The sequence below is a fragment of the Oncorhynchus mykiss genome, chromosome 24 (assembly GCF_057628025.1).
Source record: "Oncorhynchus mykiss isolate SJ-2025 chromosome 24, ASM5762802v1, whole genome shotgun sequence".
Classification (NCBI taxonomy): Eukaryota; Metazoa; Chordata; class Actinopteri; order Salmoniformes; family Salmonidae; genus Oncorhynchus; species Oncorhynchus mykiss.
Window position 1 is genome coordinate 14,060,001 of NC_143045.1, and position 18,197 is coordinate 14,078,197.

Here is an 18,197-nt window from a genome sequence, read left to right on the forward strand (position 1 = left end):
TTGGTTAGGAAATAGAAAGGGGAAAGAATTTGAGGTGAGGGGTAAGGTGTGGTGGCACGTGGCGGTCCTCTCCACCCAAACCAAAACAACAATGTTATCCTTCATAAGGGCCGAGGTTAAAGAGTCAGTGAAGACCTGTGTGCTTCAGAGGCTGTGAAATCATTTACCTCATAGGAAAGGTACTTTAATGCACACATATGTTTAGTACTGCATTCACATTTGTAAAGGCCTATAGGACACTCATGTCTGAGAAAATATATACATTTATTCAGACACACGAGCACAGATCCAGTCAGCTGTGGGTAGACGGTGTGCTCAGTAGTGAAGCTATGTTGTGACATGCAGCGCCCCTCCCATCACTCACATACCAGTGGAAGAGCAGGGAGATAGGGAGGGAGGAGCTCGGCCTGAAGCTACATGTATATAAACATACACACCAGAGGAGGCTGCTGAGGGGAGGACGGCTCATAATAATGTCTGGAACAAACCATGTGTTTGATACCATTCCACTATTTCGCTCCAGCCATTACCACGAGCCACCAACCTCCTGTGGTACACACACATACACCAGATATGCAAGTCTGCACGCACACACACATAATGTATTCAGTGCAACATGGCTCAGCATGTGTTCCAACTTCAGTTTTGTGTGACACACACACACACACAATCATACTTGTACATATTTTCAACAGAATGTGCCTTTGAGCTAAATCCCTCAGCATGTATTGCAAGCATCAGCACAAGGCTAGCACATAGAGAAAAACACTCAGCGACTGTTCAACATGCGAACACACGTTTCTGTCTGATTGTACCTCTGCATGTGCAGCAACATATCTCACAGGACTCACATCCGTAGCATATCACCACACGGCAAAGAAATGAAAAGGCACACTGGCTAATGCTTCCCGATGAGATCAAAAAACATTGCACATTGACTTGACCACACACCACCCACATCTACCCACATGCACTGAGACACACGTTTCTGGCAGGGCAGGTGGCATCACTGTGTTTCTCTGTCAGGTTTTATCACCGGATCAGAGGAGGGATAAAAATATCAGCATTTACCATTGACCCTGTTAGATCAGCTCTGTGGCTGACTAAAGTAATGGAACAACGTTTTCCTCAAGCTGTCGCTATCTACAAGCACGCAGCAGAGACAAAGCCTGAATCAACAGAGGAAGAGTGGAACAAGCTGTCCTAGATAAGCTCACATGGCTGAGGAAACAGAAGTATGTAACAGAGATAGTGTGTTAAAGCAAGGGAAGAGAGAGAGGTGGAAAATAGAGCCGTGGAAGTGAGAGATTTGAAGGGCTTGCCTTCTCTCAATCTCTCCTTCTCTTTTTTTCTCTCGGCCTCTCCCTATCTCTCTCTCTCTGTTTGGACTCTGTGATTATGTGGTTGTTGTTCTGTGTCTGAACTCTGCCCTGAGCGCTCCAGTACTAACCACTACCCTCAGACTGCAGTCAGCCCTGTGCCACGTTGAGAGAGAGAGAGGCGGGGGGAGAAGATTGTAGGGTAAGAGAAGTTTCTAGTGCAGGCACTCATAGAGGATATATAGAACCACAAGCAAAACACTGGGGAATGATGATAGAGTAGAGGGAAAGATAGAGAGGGGGAAAAGAAAGAATGGAAGTTGGGGAGAGAGAGAGAGAGAGAGAGATTAAGTGGTAGAGAGATAGGGCAGTAGAGAGTGGATGGGATTGGGTAGAGAGCAGCAGAGAGTGGATGGGATTGGGTAGAGGGCAGCAGAGAATGGATGGGGGTTGGGTAGAGGGCAGCAGAGAGTAGATTGGGATTGGTTAGAGAGCAGCAGAGAGTGGATTAGGGTTGGGTAGAGGGCAGCAGAGAGTGGATGGGGATTGGGTGGAGGGCAGCAGAGAGTGGATTAGGGTTGGGTAGAGGGCAGCAGAGAGTGGATGGGGATTGGGTAGAGGGCAGCAGAGAGTGGATTGGGATTGGGTAGAGAGCAGCATGAGAGTGGATTAGGGTTGGGTAGAGGGCAGCAGAGAGTGGATTGGGATTGGGTAGAGAGCAGCAGAGAGTGGATTAGGGTTGGGTAGAGGGCAGCAGAGAGTGGATGGGGTTGGGTGGAGGGCAGCAGAGAGTGGATTGGGATTGGGTAGAGAGCAGCAGAGAGTGGATTAGGGTTGGGTAAAGGGCAGCAGAGAGTGGATTAGGGTTGGGTAGAGAGCACCAGAGAGTGGATTAGGGTTGGGTAGAGGGCAGCAGAGAGTGGATGGGGTTGGGTGGAGGGCAGCAGAGAGTATATGGGGGTTGGGTAGAGGGCAGCAGAGAGTGGATGGGGTTGGGTGGAGGGCAGCAGAGAGTGGATGGGTTTGGGTGGAGGGCAGCAGAGAGTGGTTGGGGTTGGGTGGAGGGCAGCAGAGGGTGAATGGGGTTGGGTGGAGGGCAGCAGAGAGTGGATGGGGTTGGGTGGAGGGCAGCAGAGAGTACATGGGGGTTGGGTAGAGAGCAGCACAGAGTGTCTGGGGGTTGGGTGGAGGTGTTTGGTGACAGGGTTAAGAGGTGGGAGTGGATAGGCTAGGAGGGAGGGAAAGGGAGGGAAAGATTCAGACCAGGGGAGGGCAAGGGGGGTTAGAGGTGGGCAGGGCCATGGCCAGGTGCTGGGGCTCCGGTGTCTGGTTCAGCCCCCAAGCGTCTGGGACTCTCCCTAACCCGCCTGTGTGTGTCAGTACCCGCTCCAGCACGCCAGGCCTCCTACACAGCTCTCACACACTCGCGCTGTGGGCAGACCGTGCTGTCCAGGCTTCAAAGTCGGACTGTTTTCTCTCTCCTGCTGTCGCTCTACACACGTTTCTGTTACTGCTTCAAGGTTCTGGCTTTTCTCCAATTTTCCTGTGAGCGATCGCCAGCGGCTGGGAAGATCGTTTTTTTAATTAGTGGAATAGTTTGCAGCTTAACCTTGGATTCCACACAGCAAGTTGGGCAGTACACCCAGGTAAAAGTCCACTCCTCTCATATCAGGGGTGGTCACCTTAGTATAAACGTTGTACTTTGGATTGTAACTTGAAGTTTAGATCGTTTTGCACACTTTATTGTGCTTATCCTTTTTGACAAATGATACTGTCAGTTACTTTAATGTGTTATTGTACATAGAACATGTAGAGGACTGCAGGTTTTACTCTTTCATAGACCCACTTCAGTGATGATACAGTCCAGCGGTCCACAGTACAAACACAGAGAGAACGAAGAGCCTGTGTGTTTCACCATAGACCCAGCACAGAGGAAGACCACGTGCCTTTCAGTAGCCGGAGGGGTGTTTTAGATTCTCCACCACTGTCTGCTATGTGGCGTCTAACAAAGAGCAGGTGTGTCTTGGAGGAGGAGAGAAGAGGGGGGGGGGGGGGTGATCCCAGCCATCATGCCTTATTACTACCTGATACTCGCTGTTCTCTCTCTCTCTCTCTCTCTCTCTCTCTCTCTCTCTCTCTGTCTTACTCAGAAACCACCCCTGTCATCATACTTAGTTTCCTGTGCTAATGACTACTCTTTCATGCCATGTTTCCACCTGAGAGAGTTTGACCTGACTAAGATCCAGTTTGAACCAATACTTTGTGACAATCCGGCAACATTGTAACTCTGTGGTAATATAGTCAGTCAGGCAGGCTCTGTCCTCTTGTCTCTGTCCTCTCTGCTCTGTCCTCTCTGCTCTGTCCTCTCTGCTCTGTCCTCTCTGCTCTGTCCTCTCTGCTCTGTCCTCTCTGTCTGGCGGTCGTGACTTTGCATTGGACATAATCAGAGGTTTGTTCTGTTCAGCGGGGGGTCTGATTTAGCTGTTGGCCTGGAGCAGTGTTGTCTTGTTGTGGAGGAAATGTGCTTGAGGACTAAACCACCTGGCAGCTACAACAGGGAGTTAGACTGCGTCCCAGTGACTTGGTTTGTCTGGTGCTAATGCCGTTGGCTCTCTAACCGTGTGTGGTCAGCCCTGTATAAGTTCAGCTCGTGTGGTTTGGTCAGGACCCTGTACGGTCATTGATGTTGTGTGGGCATGTTTTAGGAACCCTTAACACTTATTTTAACTTAATATAAAACATCAACATCAATTTAGCCTCAAATAAATAATGAAACATGTTCAATTTGGTTTAAATAATGCAAAAACAAAGTGTTGGAGAAGAAAGTAATATGTGCCATGTAAAAATGTGTGCCATGTAAAATATGTGCCATGTAAAATATGTGTGCCATGTAAAAATGTGTGCCATGTAAAATATGTGTGCCATGTAAAAATGTGTGCCATGTAAAAAAGCTAAAGTTTAAGTTCCTTGCTCAGAACATGAGAACATATGAAAGTTGGTGGTTCCTTTTAACATGAAACTTCAATATTCCAAGGTAAGAGGTTTTAGGTTGTAGTTAATATAGTATTTATAGGACTATTTCTCTCGATACCATTTGTATTTCATATACCTTTGACTATTGGATGTTCTTCTAGGCACTATAGTATGGCCAGTGTAACAGTATAGCTTCCGTCCCCCTCCTCGCCCCTACCTGGGCTCGAACCAGGAACACATCGACAACAGCCACACTCGAAGCAGCGTTACCCATCGCTCCACAAAAGCCGAGGCAAAACGCACGAAAGTGCTGTTTGAATGAATGATTACGGGCCTGCTGCTGCTCAGTCAGACCGCTCTATCAAATCAGACTTAATTATAACATAATAACACACAGAAATACGAGCCTTTGGTCATTAATATGATCGAATCCAGAAACGATCATTTCGAAAACAAAATGTTTATTATTTCAGTGAAATACGGAACCATTCTGTATTTTATCTAACGGGTGGCATCCCTAAGTCTAAATATTCTTGTTACATTGCACAACCTTCAATGTTATGTCATAATTACGTAAAGTTCTGGCAAATTAGTTCGCAATAAGCCAGGCAGCCCAAACTGTTGCATATACCCTGACTCTGCGTGCAATGAACGCAAGAGAAATGACACAATTTCACCTGGTTAATATTGCCTGCTAAACTGGATTAGTAGTTATAACTAGTGATTATGATTGATTGTTTTTTATAAGATAAGTTTAATGCTAGCTAGCAATTTACCTTGGCTTCTACTGCATTCGCGTAACAGGCAGGCTACTCGTGGAGTGCAATGGTTAGAGCGTTGGACTAGTTAACTGTGCGGTTGCAAGATTGGAACCCCTGAGCTGACAAGGTGAAAATCTGTCGTTCTGCCCCTGAACAAGGCAGTTAACCCACAGTTCCTAGGCAGTCATTGAAAATAAGAATGTGTTCTTAACTGACTTGCCTAGTTAAATAAAGGTGTAAAAAATGTAAATACATTTTTTTTGTAAATAATTGGAAATCGGCGCCCAAAAATACAGATTTCCGATTGTTATGAAAACTTGAAATCGGCCCTAATTAATCGGCCATTTCGATTAATCGGTCGACCTCTAATCACAACCACCATCTCTGCGTCACACACACACCTGGCCCTGACATTTACAAACTTTCATTGATACAATATATAGAGAGCGAGCAGAATACTGTTCACACACACGTACTGTACAACACAGGGAAACAAATACGTTGCAAGGTCATCAGGTTTGGCTCTGGTGTAAGCAGCCAGACAGGACTGTCACAGGAAACACATTCACATCCGCTCTCAGTAGATGTTAACGTGCAGTTCTATCAGTGACGGTCTCGATGACCCCACTTAGTAATGACATGCTAACAAACACACACACACACACACACACACACACACACACACACACACACACACACACACACACACACACACACACACACACACACACACACACACACAGCTTGACTGCTCTTCCCTCCCTTCTACATTCAATCTATCTCCCTGGGTATCAGTTCAGTGTACGCCACATAGCCTAGATAGCCTGGGATAAGCAGTTAGGTGTGATGTCATCAAGGCGAGCCAGCTGCAGTGCGGGGTCCAGGTCGGTGTGGAGGGAGACCAGGGCTACGCATTCCATCAGTGTCTCTCATACACACACACACACACACACACACACACACACACACACACACACCCTTCCTCTGATTAAGTCACGGTGAGTCACTGAGCTAACCTCACACCTACCCTTGACCCAATGTATTGTACCTAGATCATCCACCCTACTGTATGCTCGCCCTCTGGCCAAATACCCTTTCCCCCGACTCCCAATTTCCTCCAGTTCCATACTGTTTTCCACCTGGTTCTCTCCCCCTCCCTGTCTCCCCCTTTCTCCCAGTCCTGTTCCCGGCTAATTGTCTTTTTCCTCAAGCTGTCAGAGGACATTACGTCCCCCTGTTCTCAGAACAAGCTGAATACAGCAGGAGACCATTTTCTCTGCCTACCCTGCCTCCCCTGCCCTCCCCTCTCCCCCCTAAGAAAACGTGGGCTGGTGTGATGAAAGGGCGGAGGGGCTGAGAGTTGCAGAGCATGGTGCAGAGGAAATGGGGATTTATGTTGCCGTTAAGAGCTGGGTTATTGCTCTGTGTCTGTCACTCAGCGTTCTGCACAGTCACGGCAGACCAGAGAGAGAGAGAAACAGAGAGAGGGAGAGAGAGTACTGTTTTATTGCTTGAACAAGAGAGGGAGGGACCATAGATTAACATCACAAAATATGAGAGGAAAAGAGCAAGACCCTGTAGCTTTATAGCATGGGAAAAGAAAGAGCAAGGCCCTGTACCTTTACCTTTATAGCATGGGAAAAGAAAGAGCAAAGCAGAAGGAGAGAATGGCAGCATGGTTTTAGCTCAAAGACAGAGTTGAAACAGTCATCCATCACCTTGCTGTCAGTGGGTATACCACTAGAATAAAGGGCAGTCAGGCACAGTGGTTTGTGTGTGTTTGTTCTCTCTCTCTCCGCTCTCACCCCCCCCCCCTCTCTTTCCGTCCCTCCCTCCTCCATGGGCGGGGCGCGGCAACACTGGTGAATTGGTGTGGTTGTGTGTGTGTGTGTGTGTGTGTGTGTGTGTGTGTGTGTGTGCTTGAGCTGAGGTGGGCTGAGGACCGGGCACTAGACAGGGCCTCCCAACTGGGTCTGTTTATACCAGGCTAAAAATAAAAGTCCTGTTCAGAGCAGACACACACACAGACTCTATCCCTGCCAGAATGCATTGCTAACGCAGGGCAACTCTTTAAAGAGAGAGTGTCCTTTTCTTAAGCACAAACTCATTAGATGTTTTCTATCTCTTTCTGTCTCTCAACAAGATCTCATATTTTTCCTTCCAAATTTGACACATTATGGATGAATGTCTATTTTTGACGCATTCATTCTCCGTGGTTACAGGGTTAATTGTGGTGGGTAGTCTGGGGGACCATGAACCTTTAAGCTCCCACTTCCCTATTGTGGGATGGTTATTTGTAACGGCTTTCAATGGTATTACATGCCGAAAATTGAGCTCTCTCTCTCCCTCTCTCTCGCTCTGTCTGTGACTGTGTCTGTTCTTTCGTCCTCTCCTTCCCTGTGTGTGACAGCATGTGAATGAGGCTGGTAGCCAGGTCATGTGGAGAACATCATCTGTCACTGCCACACTGAACACACAGAGCTGTAGCCCTGACACATCCTCAGCATGACTATACAGCCTGTTGACCAGAAAGAGACATTCTGACAGACTGGCACCCAGTCTATACAGACTGACTATACACCCAGGTTATACAGATTGACTATACACCTAGGCTGTACAGAGTAGACTGACAATACACCCAGTCTATACAGACTGACAATACACCCAGTCTATACAGATTGACTATACACCTCGGTTATACAGATTGACTATACACCCAGGCTATACAGACTGACGATACACCCAGGCTATACAGACTGACAATACACCCAGGCTATACAGACTGACTATACACATAGGTTATACAGATTGACAATACACCTAGGCTATACAGACTGACTATACACCTAGGTTATACAGACTGACTATATAGTCAGGCTATACAGACTGACAATACACCCAGGCTATACAGACTGACAATACACCCAGGCTATACAGACTGACTATACACCTAGGTTATACAGATTGACTATACACCCAGGCTATACAGACTGACTATATTCCTAGGTTATACAAACTGACTATACACCTAGGCTATACAGACTGACTTTACACCTAGGTTATACAGACTGACTATACACCTAGGCTATACAGACTGACTATACATCTAGGTTATACAGATTGACTATACACCCAGGCTATACAGACTGACCCCTCTGACTCTTACTCCCCATAACATAACTTAACAGGGAGTTTACAGGGACACTGGGAGTTTCTCAATTGGTTTTGCTATCTCCTCCGTCCTTTCCTTGCCTTATTTTGAAGGTCAAAGGTAGTCGAGTAAGGGAGGAGAGGAAACGTGGAAACGCGCTTGTATGAAACGAGACTCCCTCTCCATTCGCGTCATCAGGCAAATTACATTTACAGGAGTGGAATCCCAAAATAAACGTGTAAAGTGCTAAAACAAGTGTTGCTAGTTGTGGCAGGCATTTTACAGATAAAACACTAACCAGTTTCTGGTTTTTAAACCTGTGCATCCTTTTCTCCTTTGAGAAAACAACAGCTGATTCAAAGAGGGTGTGGCGGATTCTAAAACACTTCTGTGCCTCCTGCTGCGAGAGGCATCCTCTGTCGAAGTAAGTAATCAAGGAGGTGAGCAGCCTCCTTCATTCACCTACTAACGAATTGAAACTCTCCTCGACCACTCGACCACTTATCGGTTTTCAGGTCGCGGTTTGGGGTTTTAGGCTGGGTTTCTGTACAGCACTTTGAGATATCGGCTGATGTAAGAAGGGCTATATAAATAACTTTGATTATTTATCTGTAGCCCACTTCCAACAACATAACGAACCCACAACTGCTAATGAGGGGGAAAAAATGATATTATTTTGTCAGATGGACAATCCTCTATTTTATGTCCCATTGTGCCACCTTTATGTATAGAGGGTCTCTTCCAGAGACATAGACATTGAGATCAATGATCTCTCCTCTGTAGTCCTAGCCAGGCTCTACCTGAAGCTACATGATCAGAGACAGAGGGAGCGAGGGAGAGAGAGAGAGAGCTCATTACTGAGGGGGTCTCAGTCAGGCTCCTCTCCTCCTGCTGAGACCCACTGGTTAAATATTCAGTGTTTTTACACTGACAGAAAATGTCAGCTCTAAAAGCATCTGTGCTCCTCTCATCCAGCTGTGAGGAAGGACGGAGGGAGGGAGACTGGGGGAGAGGGGGTGGGAGGGAGGGGAGGGTGGGGTGGGGGGAGGGAGGGAGGGTGACTGGGTGGGTTGTAGGGAGGGAGGGTGGGGGAGGGAGGTCGGGAGACTGGGTGGGGTGTAGGGAGGGAGGGAGGGAGGGAGGGAGGGAGGGAGGGAGGGAGGGAGGGAGGGAGGGAGGGAGGGAGGGAGGGAGGGAGGGAGGGAGGGCAAGAAGATGCAGAAGGAGATAAACAGAGAGAGAGAGGAAACTTCGTTCAATAAATGAATTAGATATGCCCTCCATTATGTTACCCTACTGACTGACCTGGGATCAGAGCCAACTGTCTCTGTCCTCTCATCTGATCCTCAGTTTTATGTCATGGGGCCATCGATCAGGTCAGATCAGATTGTAGGTATTTCTTATTTCCGCTTGAATGTGTGTATCTGTGTCACACCCTCAGGGACAGCAAACACACACACACACACACACACACACACACACACACACACACACACACACACACACACACACACATATGTACACACACTCTCAAAGAGATTTAAACTCACTCTAACACACATACCTTACAGTGCACAATATGATGATATTCACATATTCTAAATGACTTCTCTTGTGGCCAGGTCTGAAAAGCCACATGGAAATTCTGTAGCAGTTTGAGTCAGAATCTACAGATTATAATCTCTAGATTATAACCTCTATCTAGGCTACTCCCTGTTGGTTTTGGATGGGTTGGGCCGTAATCTGCTGCCAATAGGTATAGTAGATAATCAGATCTTTGGATATTTGTCCTGTGTGTGTGTGTGTGTGTGTGTGTGTGTGTGTGTGTGTGTGTGTGTGGGCACGTGCGTGGGTGCGTATGTCCGCACATATATGTGTGTGTGCATGTGTGAGTTAACAGTCTCATATGCGCGTGGATGTGCTTTGTGTGTCCACCTTGCCCTTGATTCAGATTTACAAAACCTTGACAACCAACAGAAGGTCAGCAGGAAGTGTCTGCTACCATGGTGATGGAGCGGAGAGAGGTGGGGGCTGGATCCTCTCATGTCAAAACATAGCTCAGGGAGCGTGTGTCTGTCCGTGCGCGTGTGTGTGTGTGTGTTTAGGATTTATATTCCTACTGTGTTTTATTAGTGTGGTATTGATATTCCAGAAAGGGAGCAGGGAGCCTTTTGAAGTTGTAAAAGACAGTGTGATGGTTAATACTACTGAAACACTGGATCCGTCCTAATACACCTGTAGTGTGTAGGGTTCCTCTCTACTCTGTCTTATTGGACTTTCTACCATAAGCCCAGAGGGCCACTGTTAACCCTGTTGACCCTTCCAGACCAGAGTCAACGATCCAGAGCCTGGCCACTCGGATCAGACCGGGAACAACATCGATCTACTTCCAGGTCATTAAACCCTGGACTGGGCTTATCGATAAACGCCACCGTTGCACAACAGAGATCAATAACGGACAGAGATCAGCGATCTCTCAATCACATACACTGTTCCAGTGAGGGCATACAGTCTGAGAGACATCTGTCTATCTCTGACCGGGGAGAGGAGGGTGAGAGGAGGGAGAGAGAGAGAGAGATCAGTGGGAGAGAGATATTGATGGATGGAGAGAGCGTTCTGTCCTTCTACACAGTAGCCAAGCTATTGTTTCATCATGGACAACCAATACCAAACAATATACTTTGATCTAGAATATTTGTGGAATACTCTGAAATCCCTGTGGCATAGCGGGCATGTTTATTCGGTGAGAGTGTTGTCACATGCATGCCATTGACTTGTCGGGGACAGAGAGACAGAGAAACACAAAGAGACGGAGGGATAGAGGGAACGGTAGAGCGAGAAGAGTTCATCCTGGGCGGCCTTCCCTGCTGGTGGATTATAGAGAGGCCATCTGTTCCAGACAGATTATAATCCTGTACCACAGGGGGACACAGACGAGGGAGGACGGACAGAGAGGAAAGGAGCTACGCACAAACAGACACACACATTCTGTCATACTCATACACACCAACGCTGAGAAAATAGTCAACTGTTCACAAGTTGTGAAAACCTATGAATATGAATATGTGCTTCTTGGCATTAGTCATACATTCAAACAGTTTTTAGTTTGTAAAGACGCCCTGCAGACTTTTTATACTCCCCAAATACTGTAATTAGGTCATAGATAAAAGTATAGCGAGTGGATTACTCAGCAGAGTATGGAAAATACCCCTGTAACTCACCAAAAGGACTGCTTATAGTTAAGATAGTTCTCTTCAAATTGCAACCATTAAGATAGTGTCTCAACACTTAGAGAAGATTTAGGGATTGAGATGAAAGGGTGTTTGGTATGGGAGTCACTTCTCTTCCTCCCCTCTCTCATCCCCCTTTCTTTTTCTGTCTCCCCCTCCTCCCCCTTTTGTTCTCTCTCTCTCTCTCTCTCTCTCTCTCTCTCTCTCTGTGGGGCGTTTCCACCTCGGTGCTCTAGCTCTGTAGACCAGCGGAAGGTCACCTCCCCCTCTGATCCCTCACCCCGCCCCCTGTCTCCCCCACCCTGTTCTATCACCCCATTGGCTGACTGTGTCTGTGATGAGTCAGTCTGCCCCTTCCCCGTTCCGGCAGGGAGAGAGACGGCCACGGAATTCACTCTCCCTTTCTGTTTCTCCTCCTCTTTCTCACTCCCCTCCCTTTTTGAGTTCTCTCCCCCTCCCTCTCTTTTGGAAAATAAGTGATCAGACCCTGACAGAGCAACAGAGGGAAAAAGAAAGAGAGGACACTACAGAGGAGAGGAGCAGCCATATCAGTAGCAGCAGGATCAGTAGAGAGTGACACCAGAACGCAGACATACAGTCAGTCTCTCTCTCTCTCTGGTCTCTCTTTCCGTTTTGGGGCTGGATCTCTTCCCCCTCTCCTCCCCCTGTGTCTCAGTCGGAAAACCGCAGCAGCTTTGGGAACCCACTCCCACTCACGTTGTCATTACCGAGGCGCAGCAAGCCCGCGCCTGTCTAGGATGCTGTGAAGAATGGTTCACCAGGAAAACTGTTCTCACCAGGTAAGACAGGACACTGACTGATACTAGCTGGGACTAGTGCTGAGACTAGCTGGGACTAATGCTGAGACTAGCTGGGACTAGTGCTGAGACTAGCTGGGACTAGGGCTGAGACTAGCTGGGACTAGTGCTGAGACTAGCTGGGACTAGTGCTGAGACTAGCTGGGACTAGTTCTGAGGCTAGCTGGGACTAGTGCTGAGACTAGCTGGGACTAGTGCTGAGACTAGCTGGGACTAGTGCTGAGACTAGCTGGGACTAGTGCTGAGGCTAGCTGGGACTAGTGCTGAGACTAGCTGGGACTAGTGCTGAGACTAGCTGGGACTAGTGCTGAGACTAGCTGGGACTAGTGCTGAGACTAGCTGGGACTAGTGCTGAGGCTAGCTGGGACTAGTGTTGAGAATAGCTGGGACTAGTGCTGAGACTAGCTGGGACTAGTGCTGAGACTAGCTGGAACTAGTGCTGAGGCTAGCTGGGACTAGTGCTGAGACTAGCTAGGACTAGTGCTGAGGCTAGCTGGGACGAGTGCTGAGGCTAGCTGGGACTAGTACTGAGGCTAGCTGGGACTAGTGCTGAGACTAGCTGGGACTAGTGCTGGGGCTAGCTGGGACTAGTGCTGAGACTAGCTGGGACTAGTGCTGAGACTAGCTGGGACTAGTGCTGAGGCTAGCTGGGACTAGTACTGAGGCTAGCTGGGACTAGTGCTGAGACTAGCTGGGACTAGTGCTGAGGCTAGCTGGGACTAGTGCTGAGGCTAGCTGGGACTAGTGCTGAGACTAGCTGGGACTAGTGCTGAGGCTAGCTGGGACTAGTGCTGAGACTAGCTGGGACTAGTGCTGAGACTAGCTGGGACTAGTGCTGAGGCTAGCTGGGACTAGTGCTGAGACTAGCTGGGACTAGTGCTGAGACTAGCTGGGACTAGTGCTGAGACTAGCTGGGACTAGTGCTGGGGCTAGCTGGGACTAGTACTGAGGCTAGCTGGGACTAGTGCTGAGACTAGCTGGGACTAGTGCTGGGGCTAGCTGGGACTAGTGCTGAGACTAGCTGGGACTAGTGCTGAGACTAGCTGGGACTAGTGCTGAGGCTAGCTGGGACTAGTACTGAGGCTAGCTGGGACTAGTGCTGAGACTAGCTGGGACTAGTGCTGAGACTAGCTGGGACTAGTGCTGGGGCTAGATGGGACTAGTGCTGAGACTAGCTGGGACTAGTGCTGGGGCTAGCGCTCTCAACTAGGGCTCCTAAAGCACTGCATCTCAGTGCTAGAGGCATCATTACAGACCCTGATTCGATTCCAGGCTGTCTCACAACCATAGGGCGGCGCACAATTGACCCAGCGTTGGCCGGGTTTGGCCGCGGTAGGCCGTCTTTGCAAATAAGAAATTGTTTTTAAATGACTTGCCTAGTTAAATAAAGGTTCCATTTTAATAAATGTGCTGAGGCTAGACAGAGTTAGTAGAGTAGAGGATGTGTTATGTTAGCTGTTGTGGAGCAACAGGGGCTGAGATACTGCAGTAGGACTGGTATGCATGTGTGTATTCCCATAGGTTTCCATCATGTAATACTGACTGACTGTCATTAGTGGTTGTCGTATCTTGCAGGGGTTTGTGTTTCATGGCTGTCAGGCACATCCCAGTGGGTTTGGTGTTTGTATTATGGGATGGGTCTGGGAATCAGATGACTAAGGCGGTTGCTAAGCGCACATTTGACTTCAGGGAATAATGTCCCTCCTCCTCCCCCCTTCCCCTGGGCTGAGCCTGATCAATAGATGTCTGGGAAGGGTGAGCTGTTTCTGTCTCTCTCTTTCTGTGTGTGTGTGTGTGTGTGTGTGTGTGTGTGTGTGTGTGTGTGTGTGCATAACATATTTAAGGGTTTATGTATATTATCATGTTTTATTGAGTATATTCTTGAGATGCAATGTGTTTATTGCACACTGTAGCGCACAACAGCCAGTAAATGTAAAAGTGTGTGTGATGTGAGAGAGTGCGTGGGCGGGTGGATTGGAAACGGCATCTCTAGACTGCGACAGAAGTGTCCCACTTTACTTAATGAGGAATGGGAGGAATGATGACGAGTGGAGTGTTGAAGTAGTACAGTACATCAGAGCTTTACTCCCCTCGTACTCACCGAGAATATAGACAATATGACTGTAATGCAGGGAGAGGAGGAGGACGAAAGAGAAGTACGTAGATGGAAAAATAAAATGGAGATGATGGAGGAGGGGAGAGGGGTGCAGCAATGAAGGAGGTGGAACAGGAGGGGGAGAGGGGGAGAAGGAGGTGGAACAGGAGGAGTAGAGGGGGAGAAGGAGGTGAAACAGGAGGAGTAGAGGGGGAGAAGGAGGTGGAACAGGAGGGGTAGAGGGGGAGAAGGAGGTGGAACAGGAGGGGTAGAGGGGGAGAAGGAGGTGTAACAGGAGGAGTAGAGGGGGAGAAGGAGGTGAAACAGGAGGGGGAGAGGGGGAGAAGGAGGTGGAACAGGAGGAGTAGAGGGGGAGAAGGAGGTGGAACGGGAGGAGTAGAGGGGGAGAAGGAGGTAAAACAGGAGGAGTAGAGGGGGAGAAGGAGGTGGAACAGGAGGGGTAGAGGGGGAGAAGGAGGTGGAACAGGAGGGGTAGAGGGGGAGAAGGAGGTGTAACAGGAGGAGTAGAGGGGGAGAAGGAGGTGAAACAGGAGGGGGAGAGGGGGAGAAGGAGGTGGAACAGGAGGAGTAGAGGGGGAGAAGGAGGTGGAACGGGAGGAGTAGAGGGGGAGAAGGAGGTAAAACAGGAGGAGTAGAGGGGGAGAAGGAGGTGGAAGAGAGGAAGTGGAGAGGAAGGAGGAAGAGAGGAAATAGAGAGGAAGGAGTAGAGAGGAAGTAGAGAGGAAGGAGTAAGAGAGGAAGGAGTAGAGAGGAAGTGGAGAGGAAGGAGGAAGAGGGGAAGGAGTAGAGAAGAAGGAGGAAGAGAGGAAGGAGTAGAGAGGAAGTAGAGAGGAAGGAGTAGAGAGGAAGGAGGAAGAGAGGAAGGATTAGAGAGGAAGTGGAGTGGAAGGAGGAAGAGAGGAAGGAGTAGAGAGGAAGTAGAGAGGAAGGAGGAAGAGAGGAAGGAGTAGAGGGGAAGGAGTAGAGAGGAAGGAGTAGAGAGGAAGTATAGAGGAAGGAGTAGAGAGGAAGGAGGAAGAGAGGAAGGAGTAGAGAGGAAGTGGAGAGGAAGGAGGAAGAGAGGAAGGAGTAGAGGGGAAGGAGTAGAGAGGAAGGAGTAGAGAGGAAGTATAGAGGAAGGAGTAGAGAGGAAGGAGTAGAGGAAGGAGTAGAGAGGAAGAGAGGAAGGTGTAGAGAGGAAGTGGAGAGGAAGGAGGAAGAGAGGAAGGAGTAGAGAGGAAGTAGAGAGGAAGGAGGAAGAGAGGAAGGAGTAGAGGGGAAGGAGTAGAAAGGAAGGAGTAGAGAGAAAGTATAGAGGAAGGAGTAGAGAGGAATTAGAGAAGAAGGAGTAGAGAGGAAGTAGAGCGGAAGGAGTAGAGAGGAAGTAGAGAGGAAGGACTAGTGAGGAAGTAGAGAGGAAGGAGTAGAGAGGAAGTGGAGAGGAAGGAGTAGAGAGGAAGTAGAGAGGAAGGAGTAGAGAGGAAGTGGAGAGGAAGGAGTAGAGAGGAAGGAGTAGAGAGGAAGTAGAGAGGAAGGAGTAGAGAGGAAGTGGAGAGGAAGGAGTAGAGAGGAAGTAGAGAGGAAGGAGTAGAGAGGAAGTAGAGGAAGGAGTAGAGAGGAAGTAGAGAAGAAGTAGTAGAGAGGAAGGTGTAGAGAGGAAGTAGAGAGGAAGTAGAGAGGAAGGAGTAGAGAGGAAGTAGAGAGGAAGGAGTAGAGAGGAAGTGGAGAGGAAGGAGTAGAGAGGAAGGAGTAGAGAGGACGTAGAGAGGAAGTAGAGAGGAAGGAGTAGAGAGGAAGTAGAGAGGAAGGAGTAGAGAGGAAGTGGAGAGGAAGGAGTAGAGAGGAAGGAGTAGAGAGGAAGTAGAGAGGAAGTGGAGAGGAAGGAGTAGAGAGGAAGGAGTAGAGAGGAAGTAGAGAGGAAGGAGTAGAGAGGAAGTAGAGGAAGGAGTAGAGAGGAAGTAGAGAGGAAGTAGTAGAGAGGAAGGTGTAGAGAGGAAGTAGAGAGGAAGTAGAGAGGAAGGAGTAGAGAAGAAGTAGAGAGGAAGGAGTAGAGAGGAAGTGGAGAGGAAGGAGTAGAGGGGAAGGAGTAGAGAGGAAGTAGAGAGGAAGGAGTAGAGAGGAAGTAGAGGAAGGAGTAGAGGGGAAGGAGTAGAGAGGAAGTAGAGAGGAAGGTGTAGAGAGGAAGTAGAGAGGAAGGAGTAGAGAGGAAGTAGAGAGGAAGGAGTAGAGAGGAAGTGTAGATAGGAAGTAGAGAGGAAGTAGAGAGGAAGGAGTAGAGAAGAAGTAGAGAGGAAGGAGTAGAGAGGAAGTGGAGAGGAAGGAGTAGAGGGGAAGGAGTAGAGAGGAAGTAGAGAGGAAGGAGTAGAGAGGAAGTAGAGGAAGGAGTAGAGGGGAAGGAGTAGAGAGGAAGTAGAGAGGAAGGTGTAGAGAGGAAGTAGAGAGGAAGGAGTAGAGAGGAAGTAGAGAGGAAGGAGTAGAGAGGAAGTAGAGAGGAAGGAGTAGAGAGGAAGTGGAGAGGAAGGAGTAGAGAGGAAGTAGAGAAGAAGGAGTAGAGAGGAAGTAGAGGAAGGAGTAGAGAGGAAGTAGAGAAGAAGTAGTAGAGAGGAAGGTGTAGAGAGGAAGTAGAGAGGAAGTAGAGAGGAAGGAGTAGAGAGGAAGTAGAGAGGAAGGAGTAGAGAGGAAGTGGAGAGGAAGGAGTAGAGAGGAAGGAGTAGAGAGGAAGTAGAGAGGAAGTAGAGAGGAAGTAGAGAGGAAGGAGTAGAGAGGAAGTGGAGAGGAAGGAGTAGAGAGGAAGGAGTAGAGAGGAAGTAGAGAGGAAGTGGAGAGGAAGGAGTAGAGAGGAAGGAGTAGAGAGGAAGTAGAGAGGAAGGAGTAGAGAGGAAGTAGAGGAAGGAGTAGAGAGGAAGTAGAGAGGAAGTAGTAGAGAGGAAGTAGAGAGGAAGGAGTAGAGAAGAAGGAGTAGAGAGGAAGTGGAGAGGAAGGAGTAGAGGGGAAGGAGTAGAGAGGAAGTAGAGAGGAAGGAGTAGAGAGGAAGTAGAGGGGAAGGAGTAGAGAGGAAGTAGAGAGGAAGGTGTAGAGAGGAAGTAGAGAGGAAGGAGTAGAGAGGAAGTAGAGAGGAAGGAGTAGAGAGGAAGTGGAGAGGAAGGAGTAGAGGGGAAGGAGTAGAGAGGAAGTAGAGAGGAAGGTGTAGAGAGGAAGGAGTAGAGAGGAAGTAGAGAGGAAGGAGTAGAGAGGAAGTGGAGAGGAAGGAGTAGAGGGGAAGGAGTAGAGAGGAAGTAGAGAGGAAGGAGTCGAGAGGAAGGAGTAGAGAGGAGTACAGGGTATAGGCGAAGAGCTGTGTGTGTGTGGGCCTCTCCTCTGACTGTCCCTGTTAGGGTAAGAAACCATACTGGCCAGTGAAGGCATCTCCGCAGCTGCTCTGATCTGCTCTATTGATCGTTACGTGACATTACACACTGAGCTAAGAGCTGATCCACAGTCAGTTTAGTCTGCTACCTTCTAATGTTTGGGAGAAGGATTGGGGAAGAGTAAGCTGATTCCAGATCAGTGATTATGGGGTTTCTCTCAGAGCAGTGAACAGACGCACTGCTTCAAACATGGCATATTTATCTGTTATGCATTGTTAATCCCCCATGTGGCTCATATCACAGCGGTGTGTGTGTGTGTACGCCCGTGCGTGTGTGCACGTGTGTGCGTGTGTGTGCGAGTGTGTGTGTGTGTGTTTGCGTGCGTGTGTGCAGGCGTGTGTGTGGCGTATAATGTCTTCAGTAAGTATGCCATGTTTATTTGGAGATAAAAGATAGTTTAGGAAATGGAGGGGTGAAGAGGGGGAACAGAGACCAGAGAAGAC

The 18,197-nt window shown here is 48.5% G+C and overlaps 1 protein-coding gene across 3 annotated transcripts in view; it reads left to right on the forward strand.

The window, feature by feature from the left end:
* Window positions 1–18,197, forward strand: part of LOC110503785 (schwannomin-interacting protein 1) — a 320,215-nt gene that overhangs the window by 267,494 nt on the left and 34,524 nt on the right. Inside the window, exon 1 of one of the 3 annotated variants that reach the window (XM_036961848.2) lies at window positions 11,779–12,234. The exons of the other annotated variants lie outside the window; for them this stretch is intronic. Within the exon in view, the coding sequence (XP_036817743.1) occupies window positions 12,205–12,234 (30 nt within the window). The 5' untranslated portion in view covers window positions 11,779–12,204. Of the gene's footprint in view, window positions 1–11,778; window positions 12,235–18,197 lie in introns of those variants that run through there. 3 annotated transcript variants of the gene reach the window in all.